We start from the raw sequence: 16970 nt of genomic DNA on the forward strand, positions 1-16970 counted from the left end.
ACTTGGGAGGCAAAGGTAGGAAGAACCCCATTGTTTGGGGCCAGCCTGGTCTACAGAGGGAGTTCCAGGACAACCAGGGCTACATAAAGACACCCTGTCTCAAAAAAACAAAACAAAAACAACAAAATGTATCTCTCTCTCTCTCTCTCTCTCTCTCTCTCTCTCTCTCTCTCTCTCTCTCTCTCTCTCTCTCTCTGTGTGTGTGTGTGTGTGTGTGTAGGGTACACTCAGAGGCCAGAGGCATCAGACCCCCTGGATCTGGAGTTGTCGAACAGTGGTGAACGTGTTGGGAACTGAATGTGTTGGGAACTAAACCCTAGTCCTCTAAACACACAGCAGGCATCTCTCCAGTCCCGGGCCAGGTCTTCTGTTGAAACAGGGCCTTGGTATCCAATCCCAGCACTCTGGAGGCAGAGGTCGGAGGATCAGGGCAACTTTGAGACCAGCCTGGTCTACCGAGTGAGTTCAAGGCCAGCTTGAGCTATTTGGGAAGACCCAAGTTAGAAAGAGGAGGGGGAGAGGAGGAGGAGGAAGATAGAAAACGGAGAAGCGAGAGAGAGAGAGAGAGAGACAGAGAGACAGAGAGACAGAGAGACAGAGAGACAGAGACAGAGAAACAGAGAGGCAGAGAGACAGGCAGACAGAGAGAGAGAGAGAGAGAGAGAGAGAGAGAGAGAGAGAGAGAGAGAGAGAGAGAGAGAGAGAGAGAGAGAGAGAGAATACGCAGGCCGGAGAGAAGTCAATGCCCCAGCCTGCCTTGGAGGTGGCTGCCTAGCTGGGTGCCCTAGGTGCCCTGGGACAGAGAGAACCAAGCTTAAGGTGCCCCCTGGCGGCTGCTTGGAGCACAGTCGGGGCGGACCCTACAGGTCTGGCAGGTTGGGGTGCAAACCTGTCCTGCAGCCTCTCCCTCCAGCCCCGTGCATTCCCGAACTTCCCCCCTTCTGCCACGCCCCTTTCACCTGGTTTGAAATTCCGGGGACTTAAACTGCAACCTAATTCCGCTTACCCGCCGTGGGACCCAGAGCTGCGCTCGGTCGTTCTAGCTTCCCTGTGGGACACAGGGTCACTACGCCCTCTCCGTTCTTAGACGACTCTGCTCTCTGAACTTTGATCCCGCGGTGTGAGCAACCACCGAAACCTTCAGGAAGGGGTGCTGTGCCCCAGAGCCCCTCCCCTCCTGCAGGGCGTGGAGAACCAAGCTTCCAGCACCTTCCTCCTCTGCTTGTCCCCTTTCCACACACCCAGGGTGCAGGCCCAGCCTCCTCCCTTAGACCCAGGGTCCAGGCCCAGCCTCCTCCCTCGGACCCAGGGTCCAGGCCCAGCCTCCTCCCTCGGACCCAGGGTCCAGGCCCAGCCTCCTCCCTCAGACCCAGGGTCCAGGCCCAGCCTCCTCCCTCAGACCCAGGGTCCAGGCCCAGCCTCCTCCCTCAGACCCAGGTGCAGACCCCGCCTCCTCCCTTACACCCAGGGGTCCAGGCCCCGCCTCCTCCCTTACACCCAGGGGTGCACACCCCGCCTCCTCCCTTACACCCAGGGGTGCACACCCAGCCTCCTCCCTCAGACTCTGCAATCAGGCTCCTTTAGGGTGGCAAGTGACCTGCAGCCCCTCCCTTTCTCCGGAACACGCCCCTTGCTCCCTCCGGGGTCCGCCCCCACCTGGGGCCTCACCCGGCCTCGCCCCTCCGTCCCAGGGCACCCAGAGACCATGGCTGCGGCGGCCTCGCCGCGAGGGAGGCAGTGGGGGGAGCCACGGGCGCTCGGCCGCGCGGTGAAGTTGCTGCAGCGCCTGGAGGAGCAATGCCGGGACCCCAGGCTGGCCATGGGGCCCCCGTCGCTGCGGCACCTGCTGCCCCGCACCGCCCAGCTCATCCGAGAGGTGGCGAAAGCCCGGCGCGAGGCCCCGGGAGGCCCCGAGGGTCCCGGCGGCGCTGCGGATTTTCTGGTCGTCTACCTGGCCAACCTGGAGGCCAAAGGCAGGAAGGTGGCCGAGCTGCTGCCCCCCAGAGGCAGGAAGGATGCCAACGAGGAGGTCTTCCGGGAGGGCTCCAGATTCAGGTGAGCACCGGCCTGCCTGGGACACAAGTCAGACACCAGCGACTTCCGGATAGAGCCACCAGACAGCCCCACCCTCAGACCCGGGGTCCAGCCTCCTCCCCCAGACCCGGGGTCCAGCCTCCTCCCCCAGACCCGGGGTCCAGCCTCCTCCCCCAGACCCGGGGTCCAGGCCCAGCCTCCTCCCCCAGACCCGGGGTCCAGGCCCAGCCTCCTCCCCCAGACCCGGGGTCCAGGCCCAGCCTCCTCCCTCAGACCCGGGCTCCAGCCCCAGCCTCCTCCCCAAGACCCGGGCTCCAGCCTCCTCCCTCAGACCCGGGGTCCAGGCCCAGCCTCCTCCCTCGGACCCAGGGGTCCAGGCCCAGCCTCCTCCCCCAGACCCGGGGTCCAGGCCCAGCCTCCTCCCTCAGACCCGGGGTCCAGGCCCAGCCTCCTCCCTCGGACCCAGGAAAACGAAGCACCCATGTTTTCTTCCCTTCAGCACCCACTGGACCAGCCCTCCCTCCCTCTCTCCCTCCCTCCCTCCCTCCCTCCCTCCCTCCCTCTCTCCCTCCCTCCCCCCCTCCCTCCCTCCCTCCCCCCTCCCTCCCTCCTTTGCTGGTCACCTCGTACCTGGGGTCAGGCGTGCCTCTCTCCCGGGGGCCTTAGACACACACCCCACACCCGCCTTGTGAACGTAGGGATCCCAGGGACTTCCTGTTGCGTGTGCTCGCTTCTGGTGCCTGAGCGTCGGCACAGCCCGGGACCTGTATGGTGCCATCGTGCACTTCCGTACCTGAAGCCAAGGCTAGGACCTTGGGCTTGTCTGCTCTCTCTCCTGAGCAAAGGTGTAGGGGCGGATTGGAGCCCGGACCCCAGAGCAAGGTGTAATCGGTGTTCGGGCCGCCTCTAACGCTCGCAGTGGCTTCCCTGGCTTTTAGCAGCCATGAGGAAATAAATCACCTGCCTGTCCGTTAATGTTTAAATTCCCATTATCCCCCAGTTACCACCGATGAAAGGAATACCTCTCAAAATATATGTATATGTGCCGCATGAAATATGCAAATTCAACTTTTATTACATCAGTTTATTTCTCACTGTGCGTGTGTGTGTGCGCGTGTGTGTGCATGTGTGTGTGCGTGTGTGCATGTGTGTGAGTGTGTGTGCGTGCGTGTGTGCGTGTGTGTGCATGTGTGTGAGTGTGTGTGCGTGCGTGTGTATGTGCGTGTGTGTGTGTGTGCGCGCGCGCGCGGGCGCGCGCTGGCCAGGGTCAGGAAGACAGTCGGGCCACTGTGCTTAACAAAATTGTTCCAATTGTTGCCTTATTTTGGTCTACCCTGTTGCAGCCGGGTGTAAACTACAAGCTCTTGCTGGAGGATGGCGGCTTAGAACAGCTGTCCTCAATATGCGGGTCGCCCCGCCGTGGGCTCACTGGCCCTTTTACCGGGATCGCCTAAGAGTATCGGAAAACGCAGATATTTACGTTAGGATCCATGACAGTAGCAAAATTACAGTTTTGAAGTAGCGACGAAACTAATTTTATGGTTGGGGGTCACCGCAGCATGGGGAACTGTACTTAAGGGTCGCGGCATAGGACAGTTGAGCACCACCGACTTACAGGCTAAGAAGCTTGCTCCTCTCAGAGGACCCAGGGTCGCAACACTGGGGATGGATGGCTCACAGTCTCCTGTAACTGCAGCTCCAAGGGACCCGACACCGTCTTTGCCTCCCCAGAAATCCACCTCGTGGGCACATACCTGCACACACACAATTAAAAACAGACCTGAACCTTAAAAAGGAAAAACAGAACCAGTCCGTTACTCTGGGCTGATCAGGGTAGCAGAGGCCTTTGACCCCAGTACTCAGGAGGCATAGACAAGTGGATCTCTGTGAGTTCGAGGCCAGCCTGGTCTACAGAGTGAGTTCTGGGCCAGCTGGGACTACATAATGAGACTCTGTCTCAAAAAGAAAAAAAAAAAAAAAAGAAAGAAAGAAAGGAAGACCAAAAGGAAAGAAAACTGTACTTTCCGGTCTGAACTAGCCAGAGTTGCAGGTGACAACTTCACCGGGCTACACAACCCTACATTTTGGGAAACGAAGTTGCTAAGAAACTGCCCGGAGTCCTGCAGACCTGGCCAAGGAAGCTATTAATATAAATGAAAAATATAATAAAATCGGCATGTACTGAGTGTTAAAACTGTATGATATGCAGGGTTTTGTTTTGTTTTAAGATGCTGGGAATGGAACATGATAACCAGAGGCTCTACTACTGAGCCACGCCCCCAGCCCCTCACTGGGGGATTCTAGGCAGGGGCTCTACCACTGAGCCACACCCCCAGCCCCTCACTGGGGGATTCTAGGCAGGGGCTCTACCACTGAGCCACGCCCCCAGCCCCTCACTGGGGGATTCTAGGCAGGGGCTCTACCACTGAGCCACACCCAGAGTTGTGCCCTCTCTGCTCATAAAACAGGACCAAGCCTCTCTTTGCTCCCCAGTGATTCAGAAGCTATGCTCACCCATTTGTTTCCACTTCGCAGGTGAGAAACCGAGGAGACTTGGAAAAACCTTGTTTAATGATTTTCAATACTTTCATAGCTATTGAGTGTCAGAAAACCCGAGTCCTATATCCTGATCTAAAACCCAAGGCGGCCAATGCGCCCGCTGGTGTGGGAAACAGTACTGGGCATGCGCTGAACACCGACCGCTAATGCTCAGTCCCCACCTTCTCTAGGCGAGGCTTCTCCAGCCGCAGCAGGCTTTGCGCCTGGGTTGTGTTGCTTCGAGGCTAGTCTGGACACTGGTTTCCACCCTTCTTTCTTAGATAGGGGAACTGAGGCTTGGAGAGAAAGCAGCCTCGGGACGGAGCCGGGCGCCCGTGGTGCACAATTCCTCAGAGGGAATCCGGGGCCTGTCGCGACTCTCCCTAGGTCCAGCGATGCTCACAGACTGTTTTCCTGCAGGCGACAGCTGGCCAAGCTGGCCCTCATCTTCAGCCACATGCACGCGGAGCTGAACGCGCTCTTCCCTGGGGGGGAAATACTGTGGGCACCTGTACCAGCTCAGTAAGGCCGCTGCCCACAGCTTCTGGAGGGAGCGCTGTGGAGTCCGGTGAGTCAGCCCTCGTCCCGGGGAAGACGGGTTGCACGTGCCCCTCACCGCCCTACCCAAGGGCCCGCCGTGCGTGTGTGTGTGCGTGTGTGTGCGTGTGTGGTGTGTGTGTGCGTGTGTGTATGTGTGGTGTGTGTGGTGTGTGTGTGTGTGGTGTGGTGTGTGTGTGTGTGTGATATGTGTGAGTGTGTGTGTGTGGTGTGTGTGTGTGGTGTGTGTGTGTGTGGTGTGTGTGTGTGTGTGGGTGTGTGTGTGTATGGTGTGTGGTGTGTGTGGTGTGTGTGTGTGATATGTGTGTGGTGTGTGTGTGGTGTGTGTGTATGGTGTGTGGTGTGTGTGTGGTGTGTGGTGTGTGTGTGTGTGGTGTGTGTGTGTGTGTTAGAGAGAGCCCTGTTGTAGACCCTCCCGCCACCGCAGCTGCAACCTCACCCTTCCCACGTAGGTGCGTGCTTCCCTGGGCAGAGTTCCAGTCCCTTCTGTGTGCCTGTCACCCCGTGGACCCTGGCCCCACCCTGCAGGCCCTGCGTTCCACCATGGACCTCACCTGTAACGGCCACGTGTCCGTCTTTGAGTTTGACATCTTCACAAGGCTCTTCCAGGTCAGAAAGGGCTAAGGCTGGACCTAGCGCCCGTGGGGACCAGGAACCCTGTCTAAGGGAGGAGGGCTGGGTTTGGGCCCCTGAGTCCTGAGGAAGAGAGGGTGTGGTACCGTTTCCTGTGGACAGTGTCCAGGGCCACCGTGGGTGTGGGCAAGATCCTAGATCATAGTCTACCTCCTTGGTCCCTTGGTGACCGTCTCTGTCCCTCCCAGCCGTGGCCCACCCTGCTCAGGAACTGGCAACTCCTGGCTGTCAACCACCCTGGCTACATGGCCTTCTTGACCTACGATGAGGTTCAAACACGCCTGCAGGCCTGCAGGGACAAACCAGGCAGGTGAGCGAGGCTAGGTTCCGTGGGAGGGGCTGGGTAGCTCTGGGGTCCTGGCCAGTGCGTGCGAGAGTCCCTGAGGTTGGGAGAGACCGAGAACTGAGGTTCCTGGGAACCCAGAGGTGGTGACCTCTGCAGCTAGAGGCCTGCGGTGTGCTCTTGTGGTTCCAGCACTTGGGAGGGGGAGGCAGGAAGAGGAGAAGCTCAAGGCCAGACTGAGAGAGAGAGAGAGAGAGAGAGAGAGAGAGAGAGAGAGAGAGAGAGAGAGAGAGAGGAAAGACACCCTAGCCTAGCATGGCGGCACACACCTTTAATCCCGGCACTCGGGAGGCAGAGGCAGGCGGATCTCTGTGAGTTCGAGGCCAGCCTGGTCTACAGAGAGAATTCTAGGACAGTCAGGTGTACACAGAGAAACTCTGTCTCAAAAACAAAAAAAAACATAACAAAAATCCCTGAGTTTTGATGCCCAGCCTCTTTTCCTGGGTTCTCCTGGGTCATCCCTTGGTCCAGCAACTAAAGCAACAGGACCTGGTCCACCAAAGCGTCCTGAAGGCTCTACCCAAGATATGGCCCATTTCTGACAAATGAGAGGCTATACGGCAAACCCATTAAATGGTTTTGATTTGAGACAAGGCTTGCTTCACATAGCCCAGGCTGGCCTCAAACTAGCTAAGGATGACCCTTGAAATCCCAATCATCCTTCCTTTACCTTCTGAATGCTGGCGTTACAGATGTTGCCTCTACACTGAGCCTTTTGCTAGGGTTTATTTGTTTTCTTCGGGGACAGGGTCTCCCAGGCCAGCCTTGAACCTGGGAACCCCTTGCCTCGGCTTCCTGAATGCTGAGATTATAGGTGGGCGGCCTGCTCCTCTAGTCCACCTCTTACATATTGCAAATGTGAGCCCCCGTGGGTTAGAGGAGATGCGCAACTTGACATCGGAGGCCTCACATCCTTTCAAGGCAGGAGCTCGGGGTCGCTGGAGCTCCCCGATGGGCTAGGGACGAGCTGAGGGTGCTATAAGCAGTTACTTCCCAGAGCTCCGCACTCACTGAGAGCTGGGGGAGGGGGAGGGGACTTGTCAGTCTGTCTGTCCCTGTCGCTGTCAGTGCCTCTGTCTCTGTGTCACGCCGGACATGTTGCTCAGTGGTGACATCCTCGTCTGGATGGGCCCCCAGACAAAGTCTCTGCTAGCCCAGGCTAGCCTTGACGCTGCTGTCTGGGGCAGGGAGGGATGGGAAATTTTGAAACTGAAAGAAAGGACCAGCACGGAGGGACACAAGCTTTCATGCACGTTCTCGGGGTCTGCCTGGCTGTACGTGGCCTGGTTTCTCCCTGTGTCAGCCGCATTGCCAGGCGCGACCCTTCCGGATGGCGGGGAATAGCTAAAGGGACAGCCTCGCACCGTTCCAGTCCGCAGCTGCGGATGGGGAGCAAAGCCCCCTCCCCGTGAAATGAGAGGAGGTGAGGATGAGGACTGAGACTGGGCAGACAGCGGGGGTTCCTGGCAGGGGCAGACAGCGGGGGTTCCTGGCAGGGGCAGACAGCGGAGGTTCCTGGCTGGGGCAGACAGCGGGGGTTCCCGCAGGGGCGGCAGGGGCCCCTCTCTCACTCCATCTGTCTTCCCACAGCTACATCTTCCGACCCAGCTGCACCCGCCTGGGGCAGTGGGCTATCGGGTACGTGAGTCCCGATGGAAGCATCCTCCAGACCATTCCTCTCAACAAACCCCTGTTCCAGGTGCTCCTGAAAGGACAGAGGGACGGCATGTGAGTCCCCAGCACGGAGGGAAAAGGCCGTCAGCAAAATCCAGAGTGTGCTGGAGGGGGCAGGGGGCAGAGACAGCAAGCTGCAACGCCGCGGGCGTCCAGCAGGGGGTGGCCGCGACCTCGAGGCCGGGAACGGCCGGTACCGTGCGGCGGGCGGGGTCGCAGAGCTCAGGATTCCTTCTCGGGGACCGGGCGCCGGAGCCTGCGCTCCTGGAGGCCGCATCCCGCTCCGGGGTCGAGACTGGCGGGGCGGGGGCGGGGAGACAGCCAGACTAACGGTTCCCACCTGTAACCTCAGCTGCCGCTAGTTTCCTGCGGGAAGTTGCCCGCGATGGGGAGGGGAGGGCGGGGCAGGGGCCGGCGGCTCTCGGTTCTCCCTGTCACCCGGATCTTATGTGACTTGCGCTGCTGAGGACGGGACCCAGCTAGGCAGATGCTGCCAAGGAGCTGAATGCCTAGCGTGGGATAGAGGCGAGGATGAGCAGCGAGGGACAGACAGACAGACAGCAGACACGCTGCTTCCCTTATTCGCTGGGGTTCTGTCTATAAGATGGCAAAGGCTTGAATGGTCATACACAGAGCTGTGACTCTCGGGGAACGGGCAGGCTCGTGTCGCCCTCGTGAGTGGTCACGTCGCTCTCGTTGCATTATTCAAGGTGCCAGAGGATCCTGAGTTGTGCATTCTAAGCTACATAGTGAGACCTAGTTTCAGCAAGAAAAAGAAAAAAACACGTATAAATCATGCTGCAGATGTAGCTCAGTGGTAGAGCCTCTGTCTAGAAAACCCCAGTGAGGGGCTCGGTGGAGGAGCTCTTGCCTAACATCTTTCAGGGTAGGTTCAACGCTGCAGAATAGCAATATTAATCATCAGAATTACAACCTTCCAGGACTGGCTCTGAAGGGCCATGGGATCCTGGACGGGCAGAGGTTTGGATTCCTTTCTGGGTTCTCAGGCTGGAGGCCAAGGTTCAATGCAGTTTCCCTGAGATGATCACATGGACAGTTCCAGAGACTGGAAGAGCACACTCGATCTGCGGAGTCCCACTGCGGGCTTGTGGCAGGTCCTAACACACACACACACACACACACACATCACACACACACACCACACACACACATACACACCACACACACATACACACCACACACACCACACACACATACACACCACACACACACCACACACACACCACACATACACATACACACATGCACACACACGTGAGCACACACACGTGCGCGCACACATCACATACACACACATGCACACGCACACACCACACACGTCACACACACTCACACACAAACCACACACACAGGCACACCACACATACCACACACACTCACACACACACCACACACAGAGACACACGCGTGTGCAAGCGTACACACACTCATACAAACACACATGCACACACGCGCGCACAAACACACACACACACACGGTAAATGAGGTAGGCAGGTCCTTGGGAGTCCAGCCACTCACACTCCAACTCTGTCCTTCGCAGCTACCTCTACCCTGATGGGAAGAACCACAACCCAGACCTGACTGAGCTGTGCCAGGCAGAGCCCTACCAGCGCATCGAAGTGTCAGAGGTGAGTCTGTAGCTACACCCACTGCCCACTGCCCGCTGCAGCCTCAGCTCAGAGACCTTGAGAGACGGTGTCGGCTTGGGGCTCTGTGACCTCCAGCCATGGCTTCTCGGAGGCTAAGTTCTTCTGCTGGGAGCCACAGCCTCTGCAGCCTGCTTCCCAGGGGTGTTTCTTGGACATGAAATAAAGAGAAGAGCTTCTGAGATCATCAAAACAGCTGATGCAGTTGAGTGTTTATCAGCTCTGAGTCTGAACAGACTCCCAGCAGCAGCAGGAGAAGAGCCAGGATGTTTCTCTTTTAGTGTTCAGGATGGAACCCAGGAACTTGTGCATGCTAGGCAGGGGCTCTACCACTGAGACACACCCCAGCCCCTCACTGGGGGATTCTAGGCAGGGGCTCTACCACTGAGACACACCCCAGCCCCTCACTGGGGGATTCTAGGCAGGGGCTCTAACCACTGAGCCACACCCCAGCCCCTCACTGGGGGATTCTAGGCAGAGGGCTCTACCACTGAGCCACGCCACTATACTTGTTTGTTTGCAACAAGGTTTTTGTTTTGTTTTGTTTTTATGTAGCCCTGGCTGTCTTGGAACTCACTCTGTAGACCAGGCTGGCCTCGAACTCACAGAGATCCGCCTGCCTCTGCCTCCCGAGTGCTGGGATTAAAGGCCTGCGCCACCACCGCCCGACTAAACAAAAGAGTCTTTAAAAGATCAATAGCTAAAACGCTAGCATTCCCAAGAGGAAACAAGTCCAGAAAATGAGTGTCTTGCCCGGGGCTGAAGACGCGCTTGGCTTGGTGGTGACCTGTGGCTGTAATTTCACTGCCTGGTAGACTCAGGCCTGCCTCTGGGCTACTTAGTAAGCTGTCCTGGCCGGGAAAAGAAAAAGGTGACACCGTCGCCTGTGAGAGCCTTATGGTTTTCTGTGAGGATTTCGTTTCCTTGTTGCTCGGTTTGGCGTGATTTGCTTGGGAGGCAAAGTTTCATGAAGCCCAGGCTGGGCTCAGCGTTCCTATGTAATGGGGGGTGACCTCGAACCTCTGACCCTCCTGCCCGCACCCCACCCGCGGTGCTGGAGCAGGGGACGGAGCCCAGGGCTGCCTGTACGTCAGGCACCCACTACCCACCGAGCTCCGTCCTCAGCTCAGCCTTGGACCTGGGACAGTGTTCGGGCGGCACATGTGTGGGGGTCCCTCCCCCGTGCCCCCTCCCCCGTCTTTACCCCCTCCCCCCGTCCCCTAGGAGCAGCTGCAGCTCTACGAAGCCATAAACTCCACGTTCGAGCTGTGCAAGATCTGCGCCGAGAGGGACAAAGACGTGAGGCTCGAGCCGTGTGGACACCTTCTCTGCAGCCGCTGCCTGGCCACCTGGCAGGTGGGGCTGCCGCCCGCCCTCTTCCCGCCCCCATCCCGCCCCCCGAAGAGCCCCCATCCGGACCCCCGGGACCTCGTGAGCCCCCTGACCTCCCCGGACCTCGTGAGCCCCCTGACCTCCCCCAGACCTCGTGAGCCCCCCTGACCTCCCCCGGACCTCTTGAGCCCCCCTGACCTCCCCCGGACCTCGTGAGCCCCCCTGACCTCCCCCCCGGGACCTCCTGAGCCTATGAGGAAGCTAAGTTCCAGCGAGAACAGAGGTCTGGGCAGGCACTCAGGGCCCGGCTCTCTGTGTTGATGCCTGATGGGGCCCATCCCAGCCTCCGTTTCTCCCGAGCAGCCACATAATGGGTTTTAGAAAGGGCTCCTGGAGTCAATGGCTTTCCCTTATTGGACCGTGACCTCAGCCTCTGAGGCTGGGACTGAATATTGCATCCTCGGCGCTGCCACGAGGGCTCCCTGGAAGACCTCAGCAGCAGCGATGCTGGCCTAGGCCCCCGCCTGGATCCAGAGCAGCCCAGCCCCAACCCAACCCTCTCCCCGCCACACATCCAGAGCTGGGCTCTCTCCAGCCTTCCCTCCCTACGTCCCCTTGTTGGAGGTCGTTTGAAGGCAGAAGGGCCACCGTCCTTTTTGTCCCAGCAGTCGGACGGCCAGACCTGTCCCTTCTGCCGTCGTCAGATCGAAGGCTTCCAGGCTGTGAGTATCTGTCAGGCCCAAGAGAGGTCAGCGGAGGTCAGGGCCACTGCAGAGGACTCCGGGGAGCACTGTCACCAGAAGACCGCACGACGGGAGCTGGAGCCGGTGAGCAGGGCCGGGCAGGACCTGGAATCACTGATCCCGGCGTCTGATGGAAGAAGGCTTGGGTCTGGATCCCTGGGTCTGACGGAAACGGGGCTAACGCCTGGAATCTTGGTCTGAGGGAGGGGGCTGGACGCTGGGTGTGAGGGAGGAGGGTCTAGAACAGGGCTCTTAGATGCAGAACTTGGGAGTGTCTGCCCGCCTATGTCCGACCTGGCTTTCCCTGGCAGCGAGCCCTCAGGGTGAGACCCTGCACCTGCTGCTCGGGGTCCTGTACAGCACCTCCTGCTGGCCACTAGGAAAAGCGCAGGTAGGTGCGAGGAAAATAACCATCTCTGTCTCCTTCAGGTGACTCCCTCTGGGCCCCCGCTGCCCCCTGAAGATCCATCCCCTAGGAGGCCCCAAGACAAAGGCTGGCTCTCAGTGGTGAGTGACACCTGAAGTCCCCGGTCTGGGGTCATAGGGAGGGGCTGAGGACCAGCCCCTCCCCGTTTCCTCTATTTTACTCTATTTCTTATTTCAAAATACTTTATGTAGCCCGGCGTTGGTGGCGCACGCCTTTAATCCCAGCACTTGGGAGGCAGAGGCAGGCGGATCTCTGTGAGTTTGAGGCCAGCCTGGTCTACAGAGCAAGTTCCAGGATAGCCTCCAAAACAATACAGAGAAACCCTGTCTCAAAAAAAAAAAAATACTTAATGTGGGTGCGTGCTTTAGCTGCGTGTCTTTCGGTGCACCGTGAAAGTGTGGTGCTCACGGAAGCCAGATTCCCCCCTGGACCTGGAGTTCTAGTTCCAGATGTCTGCGAGCCGCCGCCGTGTGGGAGCTGGGAATTGAACCTGGGTCCTCTGCAAGAGCAGCGCGTGCTCTTAAAGCTGAGACGTCTCTCTAGCTCCCCTCCCTTTCCTTTTCTCCTCCTCCTCCTCCTCCTCCTCCTCCTCCTCCCTCCTCCTCACCACCTCCCTCCTCCTCCTCTCCCTCCTCTCCCTCCTCCTCCTCCTCCTCCTCACCTCCTCCTCCTCTCCCTCCTCCTCCTCCTCCTCCTCACCACCTCCCTCCTCCTCCTCCCCCTCCTCCCCCTCCTCCTCCTCCTCCTCCTCCCTCCTCCTCCTCCTCCTCCCCCTCCTCCCCCTCTTCCTCCTCCTCCTCCTCCTCCCTCCTCCTCCTCCTCAGCTCTAAGCATGACGTCATCCGTGCTGGCTTAAACTCTCCATCCTCCTGCCTCAGCCTCCGAGTGCTGGGATGAGCGACGACACGCCCCTCAGCCCACCTCCACACACAGGCTCGTTCCTGGGAGAGGTCGGTTTTACTGTCTCCACACCCCTGGACCTTCCGAGACCCTCCCCAACAGGGAGGGCAGCTGTCTCCGCGGCCTGGCTCCGATCAATACCCAGCTAACTTCAAACAAACAGCTCAGGAAATCCGGGAACATTATTCTGCCACGGCAAGCCAGAGAGCCAACGGGGGGGGGGGCAGAGAGCCCGGGGAAGGAAGCTAAAAACAGATCTGGACCCATGGCCAAAGACAAATGGAAACATTAGGAGGCACTCAGCTGGCTCCCTGGGGACAAGGAGGGGCCACAGCCAGGACAGCAGCCTGCCGGTCACCTCCAGCCAGATGGGTGCACCTTGGCCTGGGCCACACCCTCTGCCCGGCACGAGTCTTCCCTGCTCCTGTCCGAGTTCCTGTCAGCTCCTTCTCCATCGTCCTCCCGACACACCAGGGAAGAGCAAGCCCTGAGCTTGCCCGTTACATGAAATGTGACTGCACTCCAGACAGCAGATCCAAAGTGTGGCTTTGTTATGCCCGTCACCCCCTCTCACTATTATTATCTTTTTTTAAAGATTGATTTATTTATTACATATACACCAGATTGAATTGTAGATGGTTGTGAGCCACTATGTGGTTGCTGGGAATTGAACTCAGGACCTCTGGAAGAGCAGTCAGTGCTCTTAACCTCTGAGCCATTTCTCCAGCCCCCTATTATTATCTTTTTTAAGATGTATTTATTTTTAGGTCAGACATGGTCCAGGCACAAGCCTTTAATCCCAGCACTCGGGAGGCAGAGGCAGGTGGATCTCTGTGAGTTTCAGGCCAGCCTGGTCTATATATCGAGTTCCAGGACTACATAGAGAGATCCTGTTTTAAAAAAAAAAGATTTATTTATTTTATTGTATGATTTTTTTTTTTGCCTGTATGTATGTGTGTGTGCATGCCTGGTAACCAGAAGAGGGTATTGAACTCCCAGAACTGAAGTTATAGACAGTCCTTAGGCCAGCCAACCGTGTGGGTACTGGGAACTGAACCCTGGTCCTCACTGGCTGCTTAACTACCGAGCCATCTTTCCAGCCCCGTTATTTTCTTTCAAGACAGGGTCTCACTCTGTAGACCAGGCTGGTCTAGAACTCACAGATATCCGCCTGCCTCTGCCCCCCAGTGCTGGGATTAAAGGTGAGCGCCACCACACCAGGCATCTCTCATCTACCTGAATGCATGTTGCACAGCGTGTGCATACATGTGTGTGCAGGGTCTGCAAAAGTCAGAAGAGACCATCAGATTCCCCTGGAATTGGAGTTACAGATGGTTGCGAGCCACCTTGTGGGTGCTGGGAACCCAATCTGGCTCTAAATGCCGGGACCATCTCTCTAGCAACGCTCCCATCTTTATTTTAAGGTTCTAAGAATTGAACCCAGAGTCTTACGTATATTTTAGGCAAGTACTCCACTGAGCCACGCCCACAGCCCCTCCCTCCCTCTCTTTTAAAGGGGGCGCATGGTTTCTTCCCATACTCCACGAGTGTGACGGCCACGTGTGCAGAGGAGTCATGGAGACTCAGGTCACGGGATGGGTGTAGACCTGGGACCCAGATCCCTGCCTCCAGCATACAGAGCCTAGGAGCCACATGTCCCTTGGTCCGTACAGAGTAAGAAGTACCTGTCCCTACCTCCAAGGGCCACCTAGGCACTGGATGAGACGGATCCACATTCGTGGTTATAGTTCCCCCAGTGGAGATTAGTATACAGTCTGGAAAGAACACACTATATCTGAACTGAGATCTTCTTGCCTCGGCTTTCCCAGCCCTGTCTGTGGGTCTAAGCCCCACCCCTCCCCCCCGAGTCTTGTCCTTCCAATAGGCCAACAAGCCCCGCCCACCACAGCACCTCCTACCTTAGGAGCTTTCCCCTTGGCTTCTGGCCTGTCATTCCAGTCCCCCAGAGGCCTTTGCAGCTGCCCTCCTGTCTCTGGCCAACGTCACTCTTTACTTGAAAGGAGAGAGCTGTTTCCCTGCTGGGGAGCTGCCTGTCGGGCGGGCTCTCCTCCCTCCACCCCGCCCCCACCTCTGCAAGAACCCTCCCTTCTCCGTGTACGTCAGCCCTGCAAGGACAGACATGGTTTCCCATTCGTGGCAGTGTCCCCAAAGCCTAGAACAATGCTCCAGAAATGCTTGCGGCATGAGCGTATGAGTATTTTTGATACAGAGCCTCTGGTAGTTCAGGCTCGCTTCAAACTGGCTGTGTAGCCAAGAGTGGCTTCTCGCTTCCTCTTTTTGGTTTTGGGGTTTTTGTTGTTATTGGTGGTGGTGGTGGTGGGTTTTGTTTTGTTGTTTTTTTTTTTTGTCTGTTTTTTGTTTTTGTTGTGACTGTTTTGTTTTTTCAAAACAGAGTTTCTCAGTGTAGCCGTGGCTGTCCTGGAACTCCCCTTTATACACCATGCTGGCCTCGAACTCACAGAGGTCTGCTTGCCTCTGCCTCCCAAGGTTTAAGGTCGTTACTGTCATCACCCAGCTGGTTTTCGTTTTTTGAGACAGGGTTTGTCTGGGCCCTGGCTGTCCTGAAACCAAACTGTCCTAGAATTCAGAGATCTTCCTGCCCCAGCCTCCCTCACCATGCCCTCACCACGCCCTCCCTCACCACGCCCAGCCCCACTTGAGAGATTTCTGTTTTCTTTTAAAATTTACTATTACTCTGTGTGTGTGTGTGTGTGTGTGTGTGTGTGTGTGTGTGTGTGTGTAAAGCTCTCGGGGGCTGAGGTCAGAGGACAACTTTCAGAAGTCTGCTCCCTCTTTCCACCGTGGGTTCCCAGGACCGACCGCAGCGTCAGGTGTCACGTGTGTTTTTACTGCTGAGCTGTCTGGCCCTCCCAGTCTGAGATGTTTCTCCCATGCATAAGAAAAGAGTGGTGTTTTTGTTTGTTATTTTTAGATTTTATTTTCCTTTTTGTTTTTTTGTTTTGTTTTGTTTTCTAAGACTGGGTTTCTCTGTGAAACAGTCCTGACAGTCCTGTCTGTCCTGGAACTCACTATGGAGACCAGGCTGGCATCGAACTCACAAAGATCTACCTGCCCCTGCATCCTGAGTGCTGGGATTCAAGGCGTGCGCCACCACTTCCACCTTATTTTATGTGCATTGGTGTTTGCCTGTGTGTCTGTGTGAGGGTGTTGGATCCCCTGGAACTGGAGTTACGGACATTTGTGAGCTGCCTTGTGGGAGCTGGGAACTGAACCCCCGAATCCTCTGGAAGAGCAGCTGAGCCATCTCTCCAAGACCCTAGATTTTTTTTTTTTTTTTTGGTTTTTCGAGACAGGGTTTCTCTGTGGCTTTGGAGGCTGTCCTGGAACTCCCTTGGTAGTCCAGGCTGGTCTCGAACTTACAGAGATCCACCTGCCTCTGCCTCCCGAGTGCTGGGATTAAAGGCGTGTGCCACCAACGCCCAGCCCTAGATTTTATTTTTATTCTTACTTGTGTGTGTGTGCTTTTGCCTCAGTGTACTTACGGAGGAGGTCAGAAACAGCTTACAGGACTCATTTCTCCCCTTCTACCACGTGGCCCCCCAGGGATGGAACTGGAGTCTTCAGGTTGACAGGGAACACCGTTATGCACGGAGCCATCTCCCTGGGCCCTCGAAGCATTTCCTAATTCCTTCTTTCCAGGCACCCATCACCATGCCCAGACTCCGAGCTCCACTCCCTTTACCAAAAATGGCCTCGGTCCTATGGGAAGTCACTGACAGGCCCCAGGCCAGGCAGGGGGCCACAGAGTAAGTAGAGATGTCACGGTTGTCGTGAGACCTCAGGGTCTTGGAAGGGTGGACGGGGAAAAAGATTGACTCTCACGAAACCAGGCTAACTGATGGCTGCCCACGGCAGGAGCTCCTGAATGGAAATGCACCCCTCCAGCCGGCCCCGTGCCGCCCCCAGTTGTGTCCGAGACCCAGAGGCCAGGTGAGTCCAGCTTCCCTCCCCGAGTCCTGCTCTGTCCCAGACGTCACTGGGTCTGATGCCTCTATCAGCAGAGCATCCAAGATCCTGTCTCAAAATAAAGAAGGGGGGTATGGGCCAGTGGGGGTGGGGGCAGTGTGGTCTTTGGTTG

General features: G+C 57.2%; 1 protein-coding gene and 1 long non-coding RNA gene across 2 annotated transcripts; one reads left to right on the top strand and one right to left on the bottom strand.

Moving 5' to 3' along the window:
• Positions 1 to 1429: 1429 nt before the first annotated feature.
• Positions 1430 to 16642, top strand: Cblc (Cbl proto-oncogene C). Its single transcript, XM_005086325.4, is given in 11 exon segments — positions 1430 to 2055; positions 4993 to 5059; positions 5061 to 5140; positions 5583 to 5739; positions 5952 to 6073; positions 7697 to 7834; positions 9343 to 9430; positions 10673 to 10804; positions 11446 to 11607; positions 11953 to 12030; positions 16532 to 16642. Coding segments are annotated over 11 exon segments (1485 nt in total). The 5' UTR covers positions 1430 to 1705.
• LOC121135522 lies at positions 3213 to 5214 on the bottom strand. The gene is made up of 3 exons (XR_005872633.1): positions 4755 to 5214; positions 3650 to 3788; positions 3213 to 3484 (listed from the first exon to the last, which is right to left on the bottom strand). It is a non-coding gene; the product is annotated as an uncharacterized LOC121135522 (long non-coding RNA).
• Positions 16643 to 16970: the final 328 nt, after the last annotated feature.

The sequence above is a fragment of the Mesocricetus auratus genome, unplaced genomic scaffold (genome assembly GCF_017639785.1).
Source record: "Mesocricetus auratus isolate SY011 unplaced genomic scaffold, BCM_Maur_2.0 Super-Scaffold_100038, whole genome shotgun sequence".
Lineage (NCBI taxonomy): Eukaryota > Metazoa > Chordata > Mammalia > Rodentia > Cricetidae > Mesocricetus > Mesocricetus auratus.